The sequence below is a fragment of the Hyperoodon ampullatus genome, assembly GCF_949752795.1.
Source record: "Hyperoodon ampullatus genome assembly, chromosome: 5".
Taxonomy (NCBI): domain Eukaryota; kingdom Metazoa; phylum Chordata; class Mammalia; order Artiodactyla; family Ziphiidae; genus Hyperoodon; species Hyperoodon ampullatus.
In genome coordinates, this window is record NC_136918.1 from 101,457,915 (window position 1) to 101,482,611 (window position 24,697).

Here is a 24,697-nt window from a genome sequence, read left to right on the forward strand (position 1 = left end):
ATATTTTAGCTCAGTTTAGGACCCTGATGTACTTTTCAAACAAAATTTAAATATATTTTGATTTTTCATTATAATTTATAACTAAAACAAAGTTGAATTAAATGAACAATAATTGTGTCTCAATATTCTTCTCAAAAATAAATTTACTGGGGAGGATTATTTAATAATACTGTCCCCTACCAGAATGTATAGCCTCAATATATGGATACTGTATCTTGTTTCATGCTTTGTATAATTTCTGTCCTTATAACAATACACTTTTAATGAATTCTCTCATTTTCAAAGTGGGAAACAGTTCGTATCCTGCCCTTCTGCTAAATTAGAAAAATAGCCTAAATGAACTCTCTTCTAATCCTGAAAGACTGCTATGTGTATAATGTATGAAATTATATAAACATATTTACATATATATTTTATTTAAAGTGATATATTGTTTTTATTCCCAAACTTAATTATTTATACCCTATAGTTAGAACAGTTGTACTGGACTATATTTTTTTTAATCAAGTGGCAGAAAAAAGGCTTAGAAATAACCTGCTAATACAGAGAGAAACAGAAGACCCTATCTGTTTTATGCTGAAGACACATCTGACAAGATTTTGTTCATACTATGGGAAAGAAGAAAAAAAAGAGAAAACAGGAATTACACTTTGGACAATCATAAAGCAAATTCTATGATGTGGAGCAGTTTGCTAGATGAAGAGTAATATTATACAGTAAATACAAAAATGGTGATTCTACAGTATTATTTGGTTTTGCTTTATTAGATGCATTTCTGAAGATTATCAGCAAAGTGAACTTATATATATTATTTTGAATAAAATAGTCACATCCAGTTCAAATATGTTTTTAGTAGAATATTTAAGTTTCCTTCCTGTATACTTTATAGGTTTAGCAGTGGTTTTTTCACTTTTTATTTTGCAATAATTATAGATTCACAGATATTTGCAAAAAAAATGTATAGTAAGGTCCCATACACCCTTTACCCAGCCTCCCCCAATGCTAACTACTTGCATAACTATAGTGCAACATCAAAACCAGGAAATTGACATTGGGAAAATCCATAGAGCTCGTGTGTGTGTGTGCATGCACGCATGTCGTGCGTGTAGCTCTTTGCAATTTATCACATATCTAACTTCATGTAACTACCACCATAATCAAAACACATAACTATATTATTACTACAAGGCTCCCTCCTGCTACCCCTTCATAGTCAATCTCTCTCTCCCTAAGCCCTAACCCTTGTCCACCAAGAATCTATTCTCCATCTCTACAATTATGTTATTTCAAGAATGCTATGTAAGTGAATTATACAGTATGCATCCTTTTGAGATTGTTTTTTTTCACTCAGCATAGTGCCCTTAAAATTTACCCAAGTTGTGTGTATCACTAGTTTGTTCCTTTTTATTGCTGAATAGTATTCCAACATCTTATATATATTTCTACTTTAAATATCACCATAGCTGCCATAATGCATGATATGGGCCGAACTGCATCCCCTAAAATCCATATGTTGAATTTAGCATGTGATTGAATTTGGAGATAGATCCGTTAAAGATGAAATTAAGGTAAAATGAGGTCATATGGGTGGGACTTAATCTGTCATGATAGTATCCTTACAAGAAGAGATTATGACAGAGACATGCACATAGGAAAGAACATATGAAGACACAGGGAGAAAATGGATATCTACAATCCAAGGAGAGAGGATTTAGAATGAAATCAACTCTGCTGATACCTTAATCTTGGACTTCTGGTCTCTAGAACAATAAGAAATTAAATTTCTGTTGTTTACACCACCTAGTCTGTGGCATTTGTTATAGCAGACCTAGCAAACAAATATAGTGTAAAAGAATAGTATAAAACATATAAAACAGTACTTTCTTCTATAAGACAATCACTTCTGTATCAACATAATTTATGAATGCTTCTCAAAGGGAGTTTTAAAAATCTTTGAAGCTTTACCTGTATCATGCTTTGTGATAAATTACGTTATGGGGGGAATTAAAGAGAATATATACTTAAAAAAATCATAGGTCTATTCGTGCTTAACTACATTGCAGTAAAAACCTGTAGTGTTAAAAGGGACCATTTAGCTGAAAGCAATTGGAGTTTTTAAAAAAGACAGTTTAACTATTTTTTACACAAAACTGCACCTAAACAACAGCATTTAGACACATTTCTGGATATTTTTTGCTGTTTCTTTTAGGAGTGGATTATGGTTAGGCTTGCTGGCTGCATTGTTTTTACAATATAGATATGAATTATAATTAGCATAAATTCTTACTATTTGCTTATTTGACATGGAAAAGAGATGGCTGCATAAGTACGGCAACTGAATTTCAATTCATGTAGCAACATTTTATTTATGTCTGATGTTTGTTGGTAAGTAATATGGACTTGCTCATTAAGATATGATAGTATAGGATTATATCAAAAACATAAATGCATAGATATTAAAGAGAAGCTTTATATCTAATTGACCATAGTACTAAGAAGTAATATCAAAAATATCTTTCTGCACCTTGGGAAACAATAAGAAACAACCAGAAGATCACCCCTATAATGTATAGAGGGTACAACTGCACCTCAGTGAATATAGGTCCACCAGGGATATTAAGCATCAAAAGGGAATTATAGATAAGTTTTGAGAGAACAACAGTGGAACTTACCATCTTGATTCGTGGTCACTGTAATAGCTGTGAATGGCTTGGGAGAAAAACTCAACTCAGAAACTCCATTCATGGCTTCTATTTCAAAGGTGTAATTCACGTGAGGCACAAAGTCAAGTACTATCACGGAATTGTTGATCAGGCCAGTATGTCTTGGGATGAAGCGGAGTCCTCCACCACAGTCCTCACACTGGCTGGTGTCTAAGCCACATTTCTTACAGATTACACTGTATGTGAGATCTTTTCTCCCTCCTGTGTCACTTGGTGGGCTCCATTCCAAAATAAGGGCCGTTTCATTGATGTTAAAAACCACATTCCTAGGAGCTGAAGGTGGCCCTAGAGAAAGCAATTAAAAAACAAATGTACATGTATAGGACAATGAATTATGGTGCTAACTTGAAAACGTCATCAATAAACACTTGCTGGTCTTTTATATTAGTTTGAGCTCTTTCTTCTGACGGAAACCATAAAGAAATATGGTTAAAAATATCTGAGTTAGTCTAGTAAGAGTGGAGTCTTAGGGGTGAAGATGGTCTATATCTTAACTTTTGGTATATGAATTTCAATATTTAATATCAAAAGCCACAGATCTCCAAAAGATACAGTAATTATACTTTTTAAATTTGTTGACTGAAAATATATAACAAAACATTATTTTAAATTATGTGATGGTTTTAAATACATCTTAATAATTATATCATTTTAAAATTTTGAAAAAATAGTAACATGCCTATATAAAACATGCTGTGTTCAGTCTTTCAGTCCTCAAACTATGCTTGATGTATAACTAAAACTCCCATTCATTTTTCTGGACAATCTCTCTAAGAATCTTTTTCTCACAGGCTGAGAATAAATGGCCATAAGCTCAGGGTGGACAGACAGTTTGGAAGAAGGGGAAGAGGAAGGGAAACTGGAGGCAGCATAAAGGCTTTTACTAGGTCCTGCCAATTTCGTGGGAAAAAAAAGCTTTATATGGAAGGGATAAAAGGGGGTATACATAAGAAATGATACCTAGACTTTTATTTAGATTAACTTTACTAAACATAAGTAAGTGTGTCCTTAGAAGCTTATAAAGAGACCCACAGAATCCTCTTATTCGTCATCAGGAGTGCACAAACCATGTTTCTCATGGGTGGTGGATGAGCATCTGCTCTCTTTTTTCTCATCATTTTTCCATACGGATCACACTGCATAGAGAATTTATATCCTTTAACTATTCCAGCCTTTTCTTAAAATTGTGTCAATAATCTTTTACACTTATCCGAGTCTTTCAAACCTCAGTTTCATATCATTCACTGAACAAATATTAACTGAAGGTCTACTAGGTGCCTGGCACTGTGCTATGTGCTATGTTGTGAAATACCACAGAATCCTTTCTGTAAGAGACTGTGCTTATGACAGGTATTTTGAAAAATAATTTATTGCATAAATAACTAATTAATATTCCTGCTGTATTTTAAAAAGCTTAGTTTTAAGAAATCTAAACAGTTCTTTAAATTTCTGCTATCAAGAAAATTTGCTTAGAAGGAGGGAAAGAATTCTCTGTGACATTCTTTCCATAGAAGGAAATTCAATTTTTGATATAAGCTTCTTTTGGATTTCAAGATATGGTCATTCATTCATTAAATATATATATCTTTAGTGACTACTATGTGTACCAGATATTCTGCTAGATCTTGGGCTTACAGCATGAATGTGATAAAAGTTATTTCTGCTTTCTTGTTATTAACATTTTAGCTGAATGGCTAGATAAACACAAATACACACACACAAACAGAAGAATAAAATTCAAATTATAGTAAGTGCAGTTACAGAAATCAAAAGGAAAGGAGCTGAAATAACCTGAGAAACATTCTGAGAAGGCCTAATATAGGTGATGTGGAAGATCTTCAGAGGGGTGGGAAGAATATTAGAGGTAGAAGATGTGTGGCTCTTTAGTCAAAAAATATTTTAAAATAGTCATGGAACTGTCAGAAAATCACTGTGGCTAGAATGCAGAAGGAGGAAGCAAGAAGTGAGTTTTAAGGAACAGGAAGGGGTCGGATAATGCCAGACTGCCGGCTCATTGGAATGAGTCTGAATATGTTTCTATGCTTAACAGGAAGAAACTAACAGATTCTATCTACAGAAGTGATGTGTTTCAAAAACAGCATTCTGGCTGCAGTGTGGGGAATGGTCTAAACGAGTACAGAGGACTCAGTAGCAAGATCTGTTATATACTGTTAGAGTGGCATAACATCACTCCTAAACCTATATGATTGTGTATTGGCTTTGAGATATTAAGAAGTGTTACATTTTCCTTTTTCATTTTGTTGGATCCTGATATCAGCAGCCTAATGGGTAGGACTCAGACACCTATATGTATACCACCTAAAGTTAGACCTAGAAAAGGGACAGTTAGTTTTTCTAAAAGGTTTCTTCATACCTTGCTTTATGTCATTTCATGTTCCAGAGAGTTAAGAAACGTCTACCTTCAGAAAGGAAAATATGGAAGGGATTATAAACTAGAGCACAGGGATAGGCATAGTTCTTTACCTCCAACCTAGTCTCATGGCTAGGAGATAAAGATTCATTATCATTATCATAATACTGTCTTCCTACAGAACGACATATTCATATTGTTGTTCTTTTCTCTTATTTATAATGGAAAAACATGAATTATTATTCACTTACATTTCCGAGAACAGGAAGAATGTTATCAATTATGTTATGGGTGTCTGCAAGTATATGACTGTCCGCCTAGAGATACTTAAATAAAAACGGCAGACACCCTTCTTCCTCAAGGGCTCTCATACCAATCTGCATGACAATTAAATAGCTTTTTAATTGCTGTTAAATTATGCCAGCTAAACTGTGATTTCATGAAAATAATAAGCTGTAATGACATGCATGAATCATTTACTAAGATTTAGAACTTAGAACAAAGAAAGAACTTAGAACAATTAATTCTAATCCTCAGATTCAACTAAATTATGTGTCACTGGGCTTTTATGAATGTGGCCTGACTGCTTTGTTATCATTTATAAATTATACAAAGATTATGTGACACACAGGGAAAAAATATCTTGGCAGCAATAACTCTTTTGGAGACATCTGTACCGAAAACTCTCAGGGATTTTCTTATGTTGATTATTTTTCTTTAAAGGAAACAAGTAATTCACATAGAAAAAAGCTATCTCCACACTACACCCTCCAAACCAACCTCATAAGAAAAGGACAGTTATCCTAATTTGCAGCTAGCTGTTTTTCTAGCCCATCATGTAATATACTTAAATAAAAACTACAATTTTATTTCTATTAAAAAAACACAGTTTCAATCTTCTTCTTCTTTTTTTTTTTTTTTGGCTTCAATTCGGATTTCCCCTTTACACATTTAAAGAATAAAGAAATAGTGCTCTAATAGTAAACTTATGAGAATCTTGTGACAGTGCGGTCCTGTCCCTCCCCAGAAGAGCATCTGGCCCTGCAGCCCCCATTTTCCTCTCAGAGTAGCAGAGGCCAGGTGAGCTATACTTTTTTCAATTTTTTTTTTTTTTTTTTTTGCCGTATGCGGGCCTCTCACTGTTGTGGCCTCTCCCGTTGCGGAGCACAGGCTCCGGACACGCAGGCTCAATGGCCATGGCTCACGAGCCCAGCCACTCCGCGGCATGTGGGATCTTCCCGGACCGGGGCACGAACCCGTGTCCCCTGTGTCGGCAGGCGGACTCTCAATCACTGCGCCACCAGGGAAGCCCCAATTTTTAAAATTTAATTTAAATTTTTTCTTTATGGAAAATGTTTTAAACAGAACTATATTTCCCAAAATACATCATGCATAATATCTCTAGTCCCATGAGATATCACAAAAAAAATGAGTTCAGTGCTCATATTAAGATTCCTCTGGCAGATTGACGCTGAAACAAAAGAAACACAATTTGCTTCACTTTGTTGAATCCAACATTTTCCAAACGCTAATTCATGGAATGTTATTTTCTAAGAAGCATACGAAGGAATACTAGCATTCTGCAGAACACCCTTTAAATAAAGGTTGACACTGAAGGAGAGCAAACTTAGGGGTCACATTTCAGTTACTACATACTTTGCTGTAGATTTCAAATTTTATGCTTATAATTACAGAAATATATTAACTCATAAATAAATAGGGGTCTTTTTCATATTAACTGAAGAGTGACTATTCATTCACCCATTAACTCTATAACTAATTGTGGCTTACAGATGCATTTTTTATCCTTAAGAACAATGAAAATTTGATCCAAATAACTGAAAATCATTAAAGGCTATTGCCTATTAAACTTTATTAAACTATATTTTCCAGTTCTTAACTTACTACCTGGCAATAATTTAAGTGTGTTTGTTGGGGACTTCTCTGGTGGTCGTGTGGCTAAGACTCCACATTCCCAGTGCAGTGGGCCTGGGTTTGATCCCTGGTCAGGGAACTAGATCCCACATGCCACAACTAAGATTCAGCACAGCCAAATAAATAAATATTTTTTTTAAATGTGTTTGTTAATTTAATAACTACCAAGACTTTATAGTACAGTTTCCTAATAAAAAGCATATTATTTACACCTGAGTTTACGAATGAGAGAAAAATAGGTCTATGTTTATCTATGTCAAAGAGAACATCAGAATATATATATATATATATATATATATATATATATATATATATATATATATACATATAAAATCATCTAGAGATGTTTAGGCAAATGTTTTGCAAAGGAGTAAATTATATGAATAAATGAAAAAGTACATCTCCAGACTTTAATAATGTATTAAAAATATCAGTTGTCAGATCTGCATATAGACATAATTTAAAACTCTAAAAGTCATTTCACTCTTTGTATTATCACTATCAATTTTAACTTTATCTTATTTATGTTATTAATCTAATATCCTTCCTATATAATCTTTGAAAAAGGTATTCAATAGGAGCCTTGTAAACAAAATTTTGTATTCAGATCTAAACCACTATGTGCTTTATCAATGTTTTGTTCATAAAATGTTTGTATATTTGGAAATGGATGATGAATAACCATAGAACTGGGGCTTCAAGCTCACCACAGGGAAGGAAGTAAATCAATTTATTCAGATAAAGAAATCAGGCCCAGGAAAGTTTTATAATTATGTCAAGGTCATGAAATGTATTAGTGATAGGAGGATACCTAGGTCTTTTTATGTTTAGATTTTTTTTCTACCATATTTTCTGTCACAATGTATTCATCCTATAAATAGAAAAAGATTTTTTTTATAGTGCTTTGCTTAGAGAGTACTGTCAAATGCAAATTTTCAAAACACACAAATTAGAGAGCAATTTATTGCCTTCCTACAACAAATTTCTTTTAATAATGTTACTTTAAAGCATTTAAAAATATTTACGGAAGAGTAACTGAAAATTAAACCTTCAAGATAAATACTGCTCAAGATACAGAAACACGTGCACTTCAAATCCTTTGAATTCTACATATTCTCATTTTTTTCAATATTACTGTACTTATTTCAGTAACTAAATTGATGTCTAAAATTAAGACTTGTCCATTAGTGTTTTCATAATACCGTGAATGAAGACTTAGATAATTCTTGCTACATTTTCCCTCATTTCTAAGACTCATAGTGAAAGGAAACAAAAATAAAAAAAGAAATCTAATAGACTAAATACCACTCACTTCCAGAATAAATCTAAATCTCTCAACCTCGTCTACATTTGTCTTTATAACTAGGCCCATCCCTTAGCCTCTTTCTCCCTTTTGCTGCATCTCAATGCCTTTGCACATACTGTTCCCTTACTTTTTTTTGCTCTGTGGAAAATTCCTACTCATCCTTCATGTTCTGATTTAGGTGTTTACCCCCTTTGTGACACCTTCCCATTGTCCTCAGGCAGAGCTGACTACTTTTATACATTGTAGGCATGTATTCAAAAATATATAACCAAAATTTTTTAGCACTTTTTTGTTCTAAGGAGTGTACTTAATATTTCACATGATTTATTTCATTCAATTATCATAATAAACCTGTAAGGTAGTTAATTATATCCCTGTTTTATAGAAAAGGTGACTGGTGCTTACCAAATGTATATATTGCAATGAAATATATGTATTCTTGTATACAGGTCTATTCTGGTCTAGCTTGATCCAAAGGTGGCATGTGCTTTAACTAAGATGAATAGAATGCATAGTTTTGTGCAACCCTCCAAGAATTATTTTTCACATAGTGCAAATTTTGAAAAATATTGGAGATCAGAGAGTTCAAGGTTATAATCTTTGCAAGAATCCAGTGTTACTGATTCAAGAGAGAACCATGTGACTTGAAAATCATGTAAGAAGTGGAAGGGGATGTTTATATTATGAAAACTGGTATTAACTAATAAAAACCCATAGCAAAATGGACAGCCACCCATATCTCATTGGGAAGGATTAAAAGCTTCTCAAAATACAGTTCCATAGACACTCAAAACTTGAAAAATAAGCATTTGTGGCTCCAAATTTCTATGCCATAGAGCGTGGACATAATTTTACCTTGGAAAAATTTAAAAAAAAGGTTATCAACTATTTTCATCGATGCAGAAAAAATCTTCAATATAAACCCATAGAATAACTAATTCTAAAAACTACAGAAATATGCTATAATTGTGTAGGTCAAGAGTTAAACGGCAAAACCACATTCATAATAAAAGCACACTAAAACACAAATGAAATCATGAGCAGCCTGTGCTTGGGGGTTTTGAGTAAAAAATCATCCAGTTTCGCTAAATATCATGAAGAAAAAAATCTTGCACACCTATATACAGCCCTTTCTGTGTCTGAGTCAGTTATTTTTAATTAAATACTCATTAGAAATAAGAGAAATATGATGAGACTAAGCATTGTCATATTTTGGGAGGGAAAAGCAAAGCAATAAATGAATAGATTAAAGCCAATTAATAAATCTTTCTCAAAAGACATAGCACCGTAGGGATAATTATGAATGTTCTTTTTCCAATTATGGATTAGTCATGGTAAGTGGTCTGTTGTGTACAAGTAGATGATATTAAATGGGACAATTCTCTCTGAGTTCCAACTGAAGATGCCAAGAACAGATTCGCCCTGGTAGCAAGTGGTAATTCAATTCTTCAGAATCAGCAGAATAACCACTTAATATCGCTTCCTATGGAGGAACCTCTCCCAGGTAATTTGATAAAAGAACCTTGCCTGAAATAAAAATTAAAGTATTTATGTTTAGGAAACTCCATGAAGCTCAAGTGACATCGTACATCAGTGATCTGTATTAGGGAAACTGGGATTCATTATATACAGGTATGTATCCTATAATATAAGGATCATTTTAATTTTAAAAATATACCACTGCCATACATAAAGTAAATATTTAGAGTTATTTTCCATGATGAGAACAAGTCTAGAATATAACACAGCCTGTTAAAGGTAATAAATCCATTTATGCAATATCTCCCATTCTGGCTTCTGTAAAATTGTGGCTGCTACCTTGTGTTTACAATCAGTCACCTAAGCAATCAGCTGCGCTTTTGCTTTTTCAGTTGTGAGACAGAAAAGCAAGGAACCAGAATGTTTTTTTTTTTCCAGGCAAAAGAAGCTTAGGGGAGAGAGAGAGAGAGAGAGAGGGGAAGTGAAAGTGAAATGAAAGCGATTGGGCAGAAAAAGAAAAGATAGCAAGTAGAGCAGGGGTATCTGTATAGGAGCATCCTATACCCACCCAGAGTGGAGGACCTGAGTAGGGCAGATGAAACGGGGAAGAACACCTTTCCTGATGCATCTCAACACAATATTTGTTCTATTCAAAGTTAAGAGTGAGAGAATAATGACTTTCTTAAATGGCCAATCATTCCAGAAATAAAGAAGCCATGTTTTACAATGTTAACCTTAGAGCAAAAATAAATTCAACTTTTACACTTTCGTTCCAACCACTGTCACTGTATACCAAATATAAAGATAAAAAGACATGGTATTTGCCTATGTATTAAGAATGAAATTGGAAGAAACCATTATACTAAGGTACTTGACTACATATTTAGACGACCAAGAAAAGTGAAATCCTTAATGATGTGCAAAAGTAGTACCCATATATATGATTTGCATTTTATGTTTTGAACTTTTCTAAGTAAGCAGCACAAATATTTGTTGAATGTGTTAATCTTCCAGCACCTGTTCAGTAACTAAAAAAAAAAAATCCTCCTATTGATTTAAACACGTGAGAAACATCAAAATGAAAATGCGATGACTGTGGAATTACATTTGTCTAACTTTTTATGCATCCGTATATTAGACCCTCACTTCATTTCTCTCAGTCCTTTCATGCTCTCTGCCTTTCTTGCTTGACAAGTACTTTCTTAGTAACTCCTATAGTCCTTTGTTTCTCCAACCTTAGTGAGCATTTTTCCCTTCTGGCCTAGAAAAGCCTTAGACAGTTATTTTGATAACAGACTTCTTGGCAGGCAGGAGGGTCACCTGGAGTGTCCTCCATGGCTCATCCTTTAAAGCACAGAATATACATTAATGAGTCACCTGAGAAATGAAATAAAATTAAGAGTTTATGGAGTAGATTAAGATAATAGAGAAAACACTTCAGCATTTCATTTTAAATTTCTTATTCTTAATTTCTTTAATATACTTTGCAGTTCATGTAAGAGAAGCACAATGAATGTTTTAAAAACATTGATTTTTAAAACAATGTTTTAAAAATCAAGAAGATCCAAACTTACAAGTATGTTGCTGATATAACTGGATATTAGGATTGTTTGAGAGATCCTAATATAGTTAAAATTAGAGATGGAGAAAGAGGACAAGGATGGACTTTGGATGTTTTTGGATTGACCTCTTACAATTCTGGCAAATAGGTGTTGGGCTTTGAAAGATGTTATGCAGAAGAAGTGGTAATATGATCAAGGTTTTGTTTTTGTTTAAAAATAATATTTTCTAATAGTTTGGAATATTTGGAGGGATGGAAGACTAAAGGAAGGAGACTTGCCAAAATATTATTAAATTAGCCCAAGAAAGAGTTGAGGGCCTTAACCAAAAGGAAAGGACCAGGAGTTGATATGAAGGAATGGACAGAAGGAATATTAAGAAGTAAAACTGACAAGCCTTGTGACTACTTGGACACGCCAAGGGTAGGGACAGGGGTAATGATTCTAAGCTTTCTTGCTTGGATGCATGGGTAGATGAGGATTCACCAGGATATGGAAACAAGCTGGGATGGATGAGCAGGCTGAGGTAAGAAGTAATAAAATTGACTTTTGTAGGTGAGCTAAAATTATTAGTTTATTCATTCTTCGAATATTTATTTTGTGCCTAGTATTTGCCAGGTACTATTATTAGTGCTGGAGACACAGTAAAGAAAGAACATTCATGATCCCCTTGTAATCTACTATGGGTAGAATGACAATAAACAAGGAAGTGAGTGTAAAAATAAATCAGATATTTTCAAAGAGTGACATAATGCATAAAAAATAAAATACATGATATAGAAAACAGTAACTGGGAGGGATTCTATTTTTGAACAGGTGATCAGGAAATGCCTGTCCTAAGAATTGACATTTGAGCCTGACTGCCAAAAAGAAAACAACCACAAGAGGACCTAAAGGGAGAGCACTTGGAGTAGAGGAAATTGCTGACATTAAGGATGAGAACAAGTACAGCATCATGGAAGTTCATGAGTTTAATAACCAAGGAGAGTATGGTATGATACAAGATTTGAGATGTGGGCAGGTTTCTATGGGACACACAGGTTGTCAGATCCCGTAATGAGTTGGCTAGGTGACTTTGGACCTTAAGAGAGAAGATTGGGATATGGATAAAAATATAGGCATCATCTATTTACAGGTGCTAGTTGAAGTCATGCGATTAAGAACATGTGATGACACAAGAAAGTTAAGAAAGGAGCATGAGAAAAATTAGTATTTAACAGGTGAGCAAAAGAAGAGAAACTATCCATGGTAACAAACACGATGTTCAGAAAATTAAGTGGGTAAAGGGGAGATTGCAAAGTCTTAGAATAAAAGAGAACAAATAGTTTCAAGAAAAAGGAAGAGATCAACAGTTAGATGTCATGAATAACAAGACAAAAATGTTTCTAACACAATACAGCAAATAAGATCATTGGTGAATTTTTCTTACACAGTTTATTTTCTTACACAGTTCACACAAAGAAAAACATGATTGCAGGAGAGTGAAGAGCAAAAATCTGAATGTAGTAGAGTAAAACGTAAATTAAAAGTGTGTGAAGAAGTAGCCAAGCCGATGAAGAATGCTTTTTCAAGGTACTTGTTTTGGTAGAACAACTATTGGACTGGGAACATTATTTAATGATAGAAGTTTGAGTACACTTATAGGTGGTGAGGAAGGAGTTAGTGGAAACAAAAAATCAAAAGAGGAAGTTAACAATAATAGCCCAGCCCAATAGATGGAAGGATTTGATCACCCCTCCACAGTCAATATTTGAGGGATTAGCTTTGATTATGAGACATCTTTTTTTAAACTGTAGCCATTTGAAACACCTAAAAATCTTTATGTGTACCCCTCATCAAAGAAGATATACTGATGGCAAATAAGCATATGAACAGATGCCCCACATCACACCATCAAGAAAATGCAAATTGAAACAACAATGATGTACCATTACACACCTATCAGAAATAACCAAAATCCAGAACACTGATAACATTAAATGCTGATGAGGATGTGCAGCAACAGGAACTCTCACACACTGTAGGAATGCAGAATAGTACAGTATGGTGGTTTCTTACAGAATTAAACATATTGTTACCGTATGATTCAGCAAACACACTCCTAGGTATTTACTCAAAGGAGATGAAAACTTATGTCCATCCAAAAACCTGCACATGCATGTTTATAGCAGTTTATTCATAATTGCTGAAACTGGAAAATAATCAAGCTGTACTTTAGTAGGTAAATGGATAAACAAACTGTGGTATATCCAGACAATGAAATATGATTCAGCACTGAAAATAGATGAGCTATCCAGCCTTGAAAAGACATGGAAGAACCCTAACTGCATATTACTAAGTGAAAGAAGCCAATCTGAAATCTTCTACTATATGATTAAAATTATATAACATATACATATACATATACATATACATATATATATATATATATGGATACAGCACAAAAATAAGTGGTTGCCATGGGTTGGTAGGAGGAAAGGATGAATATAGGCCCAGAGGATTTTAGGGCACTGGAAATCCTGTGTATGATACTATTATGATTGATACATGTCATTACACTTTTGTCCAAACCCAAAGAATGTACAACACCAATAGTGAATCCTAGTGTAAACTATGGGCTTTGGGTGACTATGATGTGTTAATACAGGTTCATCAAATATAACAAATGTACAATTCTTGTGGAGGATGTTGATAATGGGAAGGCTATGCATGTCTGGGTTGGGAGGAGGGAGGTATATAGGAAATTTCTATACTTTCTCTTAATTTTGTTCTTAACCTAAAACTGCTCTAAAAATCAAATCTTAATGAAAATATTTATGTGATTATATCATATATACTATATGTCTCAAGATTATGAAATTAAAAAAAATACCTATCTCTACAGTGAAAATGCAAAGAAATTATAAAACTCTTAATGGTGAAGTCACATGCTTTGTTGTACCAGAAACTTAAGGGTTGCTGTTGTTTTGATGACAGTGCTAAGGAGCAGGGAAAGATCTCTTGAGTTCCTTAGAATCAAATCATTCATATGATTACATACAATACCTATCTAGGAGCTCTTTCCCTACTAGGCCATTTACTAGTCAAATGTCTTAGTCATTTTTAATATTTTGGTCCTCCATTTTCTTTTAAACCCAAACATTCAAAATCTCCCTGCCCCTGATACCAAGTTAAAAAAAACAAAGCTTCCTTTTAAATGCCTGGAATATTCTCTGAAAGCATAGCTTCAAATGCTAAGTCAAAAACAGCAGAAAGTGGGCTTCCCTGGTGGCGCAGTGGTTGAGAGTCTGCCTGCCAATGCAGGAGACATGGGTTCGTGCCCGGGTCTGGGAAGATCCCACATGCGGCGAAGTGGCTGGGCCCGTGAGCCATGGCCGCTGAGCCTGCGCGTCCAGGGCCTGTGCTCCGCAACGGGAGAGGCCACAACAGTGAGAGGCCCGCGTACAGCAAAAAAAAAAAAAATAATAATAAAATAAATAAATAAATAAAATCATTAGAATTTGGCTATTGTTTATGGTTAATGAAAAACGGAAAGGTTGACTGCTTATTTGATCCTTGGCCTCAAAAGTTCTGTATCTTGGTGAAGTTACCTTGGTCCTCTTAACTTTAACTGTTCAATGATCTCTTGGCTTGCCATTTTCCTGGTTTTTCTTCCCTAACAATCTTATCTTTCAATTTTTAGGAAGCATGATGCTTTGGAGTTTATGGTCCTTGCTTTTTCTGCATATATTATAATGATTGCTAGGGTCTCTCACCTAGTCAGAGTATAATTCATAAAACTTTACTTAGATATGCATAGAGGTAGAGGACTTAATATATTTTGTGAAAAGGTCTTACAAATTCAGTACGTTATTTCTTTCAATTTGTAGGAATGTAGATAATGGAAGCTGTGAGCCCAGCATAATACTATCGACATAAAGTATTTAACAGCTTGAATACTAACTTATTAAATATTATTTCAAAATGAATTGTGAGAGAACAGCTTTCTGTATCAAACAATTATATAGCAGCTGCTATGTGCCAGGTATTATTCTTAGCACTTTTCAAATACTAACTTATTTAATCAGTATAAATAACAACAGAATGAGGTAGGTACTGTTATTAACACTAAGAATGGCACAACAGAGGTTAAAGGGTTAAATAATTTGCCCAAGGCTACATAGCTAGTAAGTACCAAAGCCAAGGTTTACACTCAGATAATTTGACTCTAAAAGATGGTGAACTTACTAGTACACCATGCTAAGTTTTTGCTAAAACAAGGAAAAGAAGTCCTCAAGGAAGTAGCAGAGAGAAGCCTTGAGAGGGGATTTTCCTGTGGCTGGACGAGGGGAGATCTGACAAAAGTTTTCACCTTTCTTTGGAGTTCTCTCTTTTAATCTCTATGGCAATACAGCATGCTGTTCCCTGTCTAAAGCTCTGCTCAGCGATGACCAGAATTAAACTTCTCTGCTTCCACTTAGCACAGTTAAAGCAGGCTAGCATAATTGCAAACATAACTTACAACACCAAGCATAAAAAGTTTTTTTTAAAGAGAGAAAATCCGAGAAACATAAAATGTTAAGCTAATAAGTACACATATCAGATTCAACAATGACTGAGGTTCATAGACCTTATTATATCCCATATTTATTTCCTTAATAGTTTCTCACTCCAGAGAACTAAACCTCCCCAACTACCTACTCTATCACCTCATTGAAGGGTTATATTGATGGGAAACAATTTATTCCTTCATTTTGGCGATCGTCTATTTATGACCTTCTAAGAAAATAAAAATTGCAGATTCTTCTCTATCACTCTCCTAGGAAGTCCATTTAGTTTCTGATGTAGGTTTTCAGGGATTCTTGCCTGGCACAACTGTAGCCATTGGAAACACTACCATCTACCTAAGCTGGAGCACATTGTCCACAATATAATATAATAATATACAGCAATTGTGCAAAAAGGATTACATATAAATAGTAATAGAAATCTTTTCCTGTTCAAAACTATTTCCACAATTAGGTGAGAAATTATATTTAGAATTTTCCTTTTCCTACTTATAAACTTACTAGAAAAAAAAATCTAGGTAGCACTTTCTCAGGCTACAATTTTTTGAAGAAAGTAGTCACTCAGCACTTATAGTCAGAAAGCAAAAATTACATCTACTAATGAATGTGTTGTATTTTTATTAAATGTATTCTATAAAACTATTTTATATTTTATAAGTCTGTAGTAGTGTATACAAATCTATAAGCTGCATCAGTTAAAAGAAATGGAACATCTCCACTGTCTCTAAGGAATATGTGGCATTACATAATTTTCAATCCATTTTTGCCCCTATAGAATTATATAAGATAAGCAACATTTTGGCACCAAATCATCAACAAGAAGGCAAATTTTCACTATATCTTATTGATGTATTTAACAAGACTCTTATAACTAAGAGGTGACACTTTACTTTTGCATACCTTAGCAATGCATTAATATATTCACTTTTATTTTTATAGTGTAGATAATTTATGATACTTTAATAATAGGAGAATACAAATAATTTAAAATTCTTGGTGCATGCATTAAAATGACCTTCACATTTAGATTTAATATTCTATTGGTTCCAACCCCAAAATTAGAGAGAAAGTGAGAGGTGAAATGTGGACAAACTCAAAAATATCTTCCTTTAAAGACAAATGTCAAGGAAAACTCGAACTTTTCTATATAACAATACTATATAACAATAGCACAATGACTTTCAAAGTTCCATATTGAAGCTCCCACACACAGCAAACTTGATGGTCCTAAACTGATGTGCCCTCAAAAGTTCAAGGGTTGAAACAAAAAACAGAAGTTTTGCTTATAGAGCTTCAAAAAGCCTTAAACTGCTTTAACTTCCTAAGGACAGATTATGCCTAGGAAAAATTCGCAGGGCCTCCAAATCAAAGTTGGTATATGCATGTCAGTGATCAACGTGATTTTTGAGGAATAAATACGTTCTTTGCAAGCAGCTGAAAAGCAATTATGCTAAGAAAGACAGAGAAACTTTTTCCTTGACTATTATCAAAGACAAATAGCCTTGATGGCATACGATTTTGTATAGTCACTTTTTTAAAAAATTTAGAATAAAAAGACCAAAAGGGTTGGAAACAGGATTTTCAAATGCAAAATGGACAGACTTACTGGTACATGCCATGGAAGGTGGGTCCTGTTCAGCTCGAAAGTAACCCTTTTCACACTGACAGACAGAAGTTGCTTCCATGTAGGTTAAACTGTGTGGAGGACATTTAGAACACTTTGTGTTGCCAGCAAATGCTTTATAGAATCCTGGTCGGCAAGCTGTGAACATAGGAAAAACAATATTTTTTATTATCGCTTGAGTTATTTTATTTGTACGTGTATAACATATTTTAACTTATACACACTTTGGATGTCAGAGCTCAGTTCACACATACACAGAAAAGTCAATAAATACATGCTAATATTAATGAATGAAATTAGTAATTCAAAATAAGTTACCCAATGGGGACTTCATATTTTAGTTGAGGTTGCTACTTTAAAAAGGCATACTTGAAACACAGATATGCAAAATAACAGTGCTTACCAAAGTATGGGGCTGCCCACATTAGGGAGACAATTGTGTAGCTCTGGGAGATGGCATTAAATAACATTGAATCACACTCTTTAAAATTGATTTCCATTCCATTTCTCTCTCAGCTCTTCTGAGTATTTAAGGAGAAAGTCCCAGGGTAGTGTGGGTATCTCTTTAACATCTTCCTTACGGGCTAAATATTTTTTGAACAAAATGAGACCTGGCCTTAGACTCAGAGATTGTAGCAGGACATAGCTATAGTTTGATAACACTGCTTCATTTTTATCAAGAGCATTTTTTATTTTTCTGTGGCAAACAATTTTCTATTTATTATATTGAAATAAATTCATTTAAAAATTTAAGTTTAAAGGTGGGTAGACAAAATATCAAGTAAATAAGGTATATTTGTTATGCACATATGACAAAAATCATGAAAACTGTAGGCTACTGGCTAAATTTTCACAAAACATAATGAAAATGAAATGTAAGTGACTAAAGTTATGCTATCAAATGTTTCATTGAACCTCATTTTGTATTCACTTAAATCCATGTTGTGATTTTCACTGAACATTTCCATAGGAATGGAAGACCTACAAAAAAGGATCCTACGATAAGTTACACATCCGGGGTCCTGAATGGTGGGAGGCTTAATTGTTTCTAGTCTCAAAGAAATGACTGCTGGCCACTTTCTAAATTAAAACTGTTATACAAAATAAAAGAAGTGTAATTTTCCAGTGACAAATATTATGTTAAAAAATATTTTAACAAGCTATGTATTTTAACTCAACACATTTTTCACAAAATGTTCTGTGTAAAAATAAACAAGAATCTTAATTTAACAATTATGAATCTATGAGTAAGGCTTCTGCTTATATATTCAGGAAGGAAAAAAGTATTTGAAATCTAATACATATTTTATATTTAGAGCACATTCCAATTAAAACTAGCCACATTTCAAGCATGCAATAACCTCATGTGGCTGGCTAGTGGCTACCATATTGGATAGTGCAATTTTGAACACAGAAATCTGTTCATTACATCCCCTTGTATAAAAAACTTTGATGACTTCACATCATCTTTACATTAAAGTTTAAAATATTTACCTTGGATTAAAAGTTCACCCATGGCTTGCCTACAGTTCACCCACGGCTTCACCCTGCCTACAGTTACAACCACATCAGATAAAGCTGCTCCCCTCTCAAACTCCCTCTGTTAAGGCTTTGCCCTTCTACTGTCTATTCTCAACTCAGCAAGCAGTGATCTTAGAAAATATATCAGATCATTTTATCACTGGGCTCTGGGCCTTCCGATGGCTTTCCGTTCTCCTAGAGTAAAGCCAACTGCCCTATTAATTGCCTACCAAGCATTGCATGATTTTGCTCCCCATCCATTCCCTGTGACCCTGCTTTGCATCTTCTACCTCTTCTTTTGTATCAAGTAGTCTGCTCCAGCCACACTGGCCTCCTTCAGAATCTTGGGCATCCAAAGCATTCTCCGGCCATTGGGCCTTTAGTATTTGCTCTTATCCAGCTGTCTGTATGGTTTTCTCCCTCCCTTACATCAGGTCTTTATTCAAACATTACTGTATTAATACAGCCTTCCCCGATTCCCCTTTTTATATTGCAACTCCTGCTACATCCTACCTGAGTAATCCATATTACTCTCCATTCTTATTCCTGTCTTCAAAGAACTTAACAACATCTGACACTCGATAAGTTTAATTTTTTAAGCCATTTCCCCTTAAAATGTATGCTCTATGAGGGCAGAGATTTTTTTTTTTGTGTCTGTTTTGTTTACTGAAGTGTCTCCAGGGCCTAGAACAGTATCAGGCATTACTTGGCCCTCAATGAGTATTTGGTAAATGAATGAATGAATTAATGAATGAATGAATTGCTGAGGGACTCTGTTAATTTCTGAGTTTACTATGCTCTTTGTTCTGCTTTGAGCCTTTTCCTCTGTTGAAAAATCTGTTCTCTCTATCCCCACCCTATGACCCATTCATCTTGCTGACTCTGAGTCATCTTTCAAGTCTCACTTCTTTTAGAAAGCTCTACCTGACTCCCTAGACTAGTTTTTCTAAGCACCTGTGCCTTTTCCATGTTAGTAATCCCTTGGCAGTTATTTGTTTAATGGCTGTAAGTGCCAAAAGGACAGATTGGCACAGTGCTTGTCATAAAGTTCGTGCTTGGTACTTATTTGTTTTATTGAATTGGACAGCATGTGAGTACTCTGTTAATTAAATTCCTGCAGAAGATAATGCATGTCTACTCAGTGCACGTTCTGATCATGGCATCTCACTACAAATTTATAGATTTTTTTTTGGCTTGTTGCATTACTCTAAGTAAGGGATGGAAGCAGGTAGTAAAAATCTTGAAACTGATTCAACTACAACTCAAGAATGATTATTTTAATATTCCAATTGAAACAAAATCTTTCCAATTGAAATTACTATCCATGTGAATTTTTTTTTTTTTTTTGCCTACTGCAAAACTACAAATACAAATTGGATATTGTTGCAGCAACTCTCAAGTCTATCCCTGATTTCAAATGCTTGTTAACTCAAAATTGCCCTTGAAAACCTTAAAATTTTGAACTTATAAAATATATTTGGATTCTTAAATTACTACCTTATTTTAATATTAGGGTTTAGTCTACAATTTCATTTAAACATTAAGGATGATGTTGTTAAAATGTTAGAAAACCACTGTTGTAGGCAGTAACATTCTTCTTATATAGCACACATTAATGGTATACAGCATGCACCTCTGTTTTTAGCCTGAATCATATTATACAACTACTTGATCACGCTATCACCTCAACTTCTTGTAACTGCCACAAGCCAGACATGGGCCTTACCATTCTTATACCTACAATGCTTTAGAATATTTTGAGTATATATTTAAGTTTTTATAAATGCCTGAAAAGTTGAATGAGTGAATAAATAAGTGATTAATTCACTGATGTCTAATATGAGATTACTATAATTCTGTAAATGGAATGAACATGCTATATATCTTTTAGTTAGTACTTTTACATTTTTTTTGTATTTGTTAAAAATGGGATATCAGTCCCTACGTCTTGAGAACTTTTAAATTACTTTCTTATACATCTCTTCTTTCTCTACGACTTCCTTATTTCTCTGTTTATAGGGTATGTGAACTTCATTTCCAAAAAACAAACCACCCAAAATAAGAATGTTTCCCAACATATATCAATACTGCAGATGGAAAGTAAAATATTATCTGATTCAGTGGTTTCTAATGTTTTCTTTTAGAAGAAGCTATTCAGATATCGACCTTCAGATTAAACCTTCATTTTAGTACCCCTCAATTTCTCTATATTTCTATATTCAAAACATTCATGACAACATATACATATAGATATATATATGAGATAACATGTATGTTCTTTTTGTATGAACATTTACTTTAAAATGTCATTTAGAAATCTGGCTTATTTCCACCTTTTCTTCCTTCTTTCCTCTTCAAATATCATTTTCCTAAAATGTCGACACACTGCTGTGTAGATATATGTTTACATATTTATGAACAGAAGGATTTAGTGTTATTGATTTTTCAATATTGAGCTAATATCAATAAACTTTAGATTGTTTTCATCAATTATCAATTATAACATGGAAATCTCTCCAGGTCAATGGTTGTAGTTAAGTCACTGTGATGTATCTGTAGTATATGTGTCAACAATCTCCCACTTGGAAGAAATACTTTATAAATTATGCTGCAGTAAATATCCCCATGATGATACTTATATTTCAGTTCCCAAGAATAGACACTCTGGGCCAGGGTATGTTTACTATTTGTTTTAACACATATTTCCATGTTACATTCCTAAAAATTTCTAAAATGCACAATAATGTAAGTGAGCACCCTAACCTTTCACCTTGCTAATCCCTATAATTAATGTTAGTCACTCTTTTACCTTTTGACAATATGTGGAGTTAAATATTGTTACTTTAATTGAAGTTTCCTAATTGTCACTAATGCTCCACATTTTTTTCATATTTTTATTGGTCATTTGTTTATACTTTTCTATGAATTGCCTTTTATATCCTTTGTTCTTTTTCTATTGGTTGCTTATCTTCTATTAATTTATTGGGTTGACCAAAAAGTTCATTCAGGTTTTTCCATAACATCTTACAGAAAAACCTAAATGAACTTTTTGGCCAACCCAATATAAGTGCTATTTATTAGCAATATTAATTTTATGTTTGTCATTTTTGTTATATATATTTTTGTATCAATTTTCTAATGACGTGCGTAAAAGTCACATTCACAATAGCATAAAAAACAGTAAAATACTTAGGCATAAATTTAATCAAGGAAGTGAAAGACCTGTACAAAGAAAACTGCAATATTTTGATAAAGAAATTGAAGAGAATACAAAAAAATGGAAAGATATCCCATGTTCATGGATTGGAAGAATTAATATTGTTAAATTGTCCACACTACGTGAAAGCAACTAAAGATTCAAGCAATCCCTATCAAAATTCCAATGGCATTTTTCATAGAAATATAAAAAACAATCCTAAAATTTATGGAATCACAAAAGACCCCGATAGCCAAAGCAATTCTGAGAAAGAATAACAATGCTAGAGGCATCACACTTCCTGATTTCAAACTATACTACAAAGTTATATGAATTGAAACAGTATGGTACAAGCATAAAAATACACACATAGGCCAGTAGAACAGAATAGAGGGCTCCAAAATAAACTCCTACATAAACAATCAAATATATATTTCAAGGGAGCTAAAAATACTCAATGGCAAAAGGATAGTCTCTTCAATAAATGATGGATAACAACATACAGAAAAGTGAACTTGGACTTGACCAGACACCACTCACAAAAATTAACTCAAAATGAATTAGAAACTTAAACATAAAACCTGAAACTGTAAAACTTCTAGAAGAAAACATAGTGGAAAAGCTCCTTGATATAGGTCTTGGCAATGATTTTTTTAGAATATGACAGCAAAAGCACCAGCAACGAAAGCAAAAATAAACAGTGGGACTACATCAAACTAAAGAGCTTCAGCACAGCAAAAAAACAATAAAAATAATGAAAAGGCAACCTATAGAATGGGGCAAAATATTTGCAAACCATATATCTGATATATCTGATAAATATAAAATATATAAAGGACTCACACAACTCAGTAACAACAACAGCAACAACAATCAAAAACATACAGTTAAATAAAAAATAGGCAGAGGAACTGAACAGACATTTCTTTAAAGAAGACATACAAATGTCCAACAGGTACATGAAAAGATGCTCAATATCACTAGTCATCAGGGAAATGTAAATGAAAACCACAAGGATATATCATCTCACAAGTATTAGAATGGCAATTACCAAGAAGACAAGAGATACATGATGGCAAGGATGTAAAGAAAAGGGAACCCTTGTGTACTGCTGGTGGGAATGCAAATTGGTGCAGCCAATATGGAAAACTGTGTGGATGTTCCTCGGAAAATTAAAAATAGAGCTACCATGTGACCCAGCAATCTGTTTCTGGGTATACATCCAAAGGAAATAAAAACAGGATATGAAAAACTTATCTGCACTCCCATGTCCATTACAGCATTATTCTCAATAGCCAAGATATGGAAAAAATCTGTGTGCATCAACAGATGAATGGATAAAGAAGATCTACAGTGATTCTATATTTTAGTTGAAAGTGATGCTACCCCTTTGGGGGACTATTTGGCCGTATCTACTATAGAGGAACATACACATATCTTCTGACAATTCTACTCCTTGGTATTTACCCAACAGAACAGTACAAAGTGAAAGTAGCTTCTCTTCCTACAGGCAGTCATACCAAGTTCCATTGCTAAGTGAGCTACCACTTCTCCATTTGATTTTCATTCTCTACAATTTTGTTGACATGTTGACCTTTCTCACGTGATGTATTTTCTTCTCCTTTACTTTGCCCTTGTTAGTGTATACCTTCTATATTCTCTTACTCATTTTGGTGAAGTTTCCTGAGGAAATGGAGTTAAATCTATATGTTTAATCAACTATGTTTAAAGAATTTTAGACTTTACTAAATTTCTAATCATATAATTGGAGTGAGTATATTTAATTGAGAATAAGAAAATTACAAACAAATTATTTATGATATATATGAAATGATTTTTTTAATTTTCTGGTGTCATGTACTTATGATAAAAGTATCAAGAATGCTAGAAAAATAAATACAGGGCTTCCCTGGTGGGGCAGTGGTTAAGAATCCACCTGCCAATGCAGGGGACACGGGTTTGAGCCCTGGTCTGGGAAGATCCCACATGTCAAGGAGCAACTAAGCCCATGCACCCCAACTACTGAGCCTGCGCTCTAGAGCCCACGAGCCACAACTACTGAAGCCCGCATGCCACAACTACTGAAGCCCACATGCCTAGAGCCCATGCTCCACAACAAAAGAAGCTACCGCAATGAGAAGCCTGCGCACCACAACGAAGAGTAGCCCCTGCTCGCCGCAACTAGAAGAAGCCCGCACGCAGGAACGAAGACACAACGCAGCCAAAGATAATAAATAAATAAAATTAAATAAAAAGAAAAATAAATACAATGTAATTTGGTAGTGGGGATCTATAAAATATAAAATATATAAATATTTTCATCAAATTACATAATAAATAATCTAAGTTAAAACACAGTTTTCTATTTCAAAAAATACATTTATGATTCGAGGAACTTTAAGTGGTTGCCTAAAATAATGATAAAAGATGGGTTAC

The 24,697-nt window shown here is 33.8% G+C and overlaps 1 protein-coding gene across 4 annotated transcripts in view; it reads right to left on the reverse strand.

The window, feature by feature from the left end:
• EPHA6 (EPH receptor A6) overlaps nt 1-24,697 on the reverse strand; it is a gene marked incomplete at both ends in the record, with an annotated part of 853,969 nt that overhangs the window by 497,479 nt on the left and 331,793 nt on the right. For all 4 annotated transcript variants that reach the window (XM_079704141.1, XM_079704139.1, XM_079704140.1 and 1 more), the window contains 2 exons: nt 2,673-3,008; nt 17,527-17,682. In XM_079704141.1, the coding sequence (XP_079560267.1) occupies nt 2,673-3,008; nt 17,527-17,682 (492 nt within the window). The remainder of the gene's footprint in view (nt 1-2,672; nt 3,009-17,526; nt 17,683-24,697) is intronic.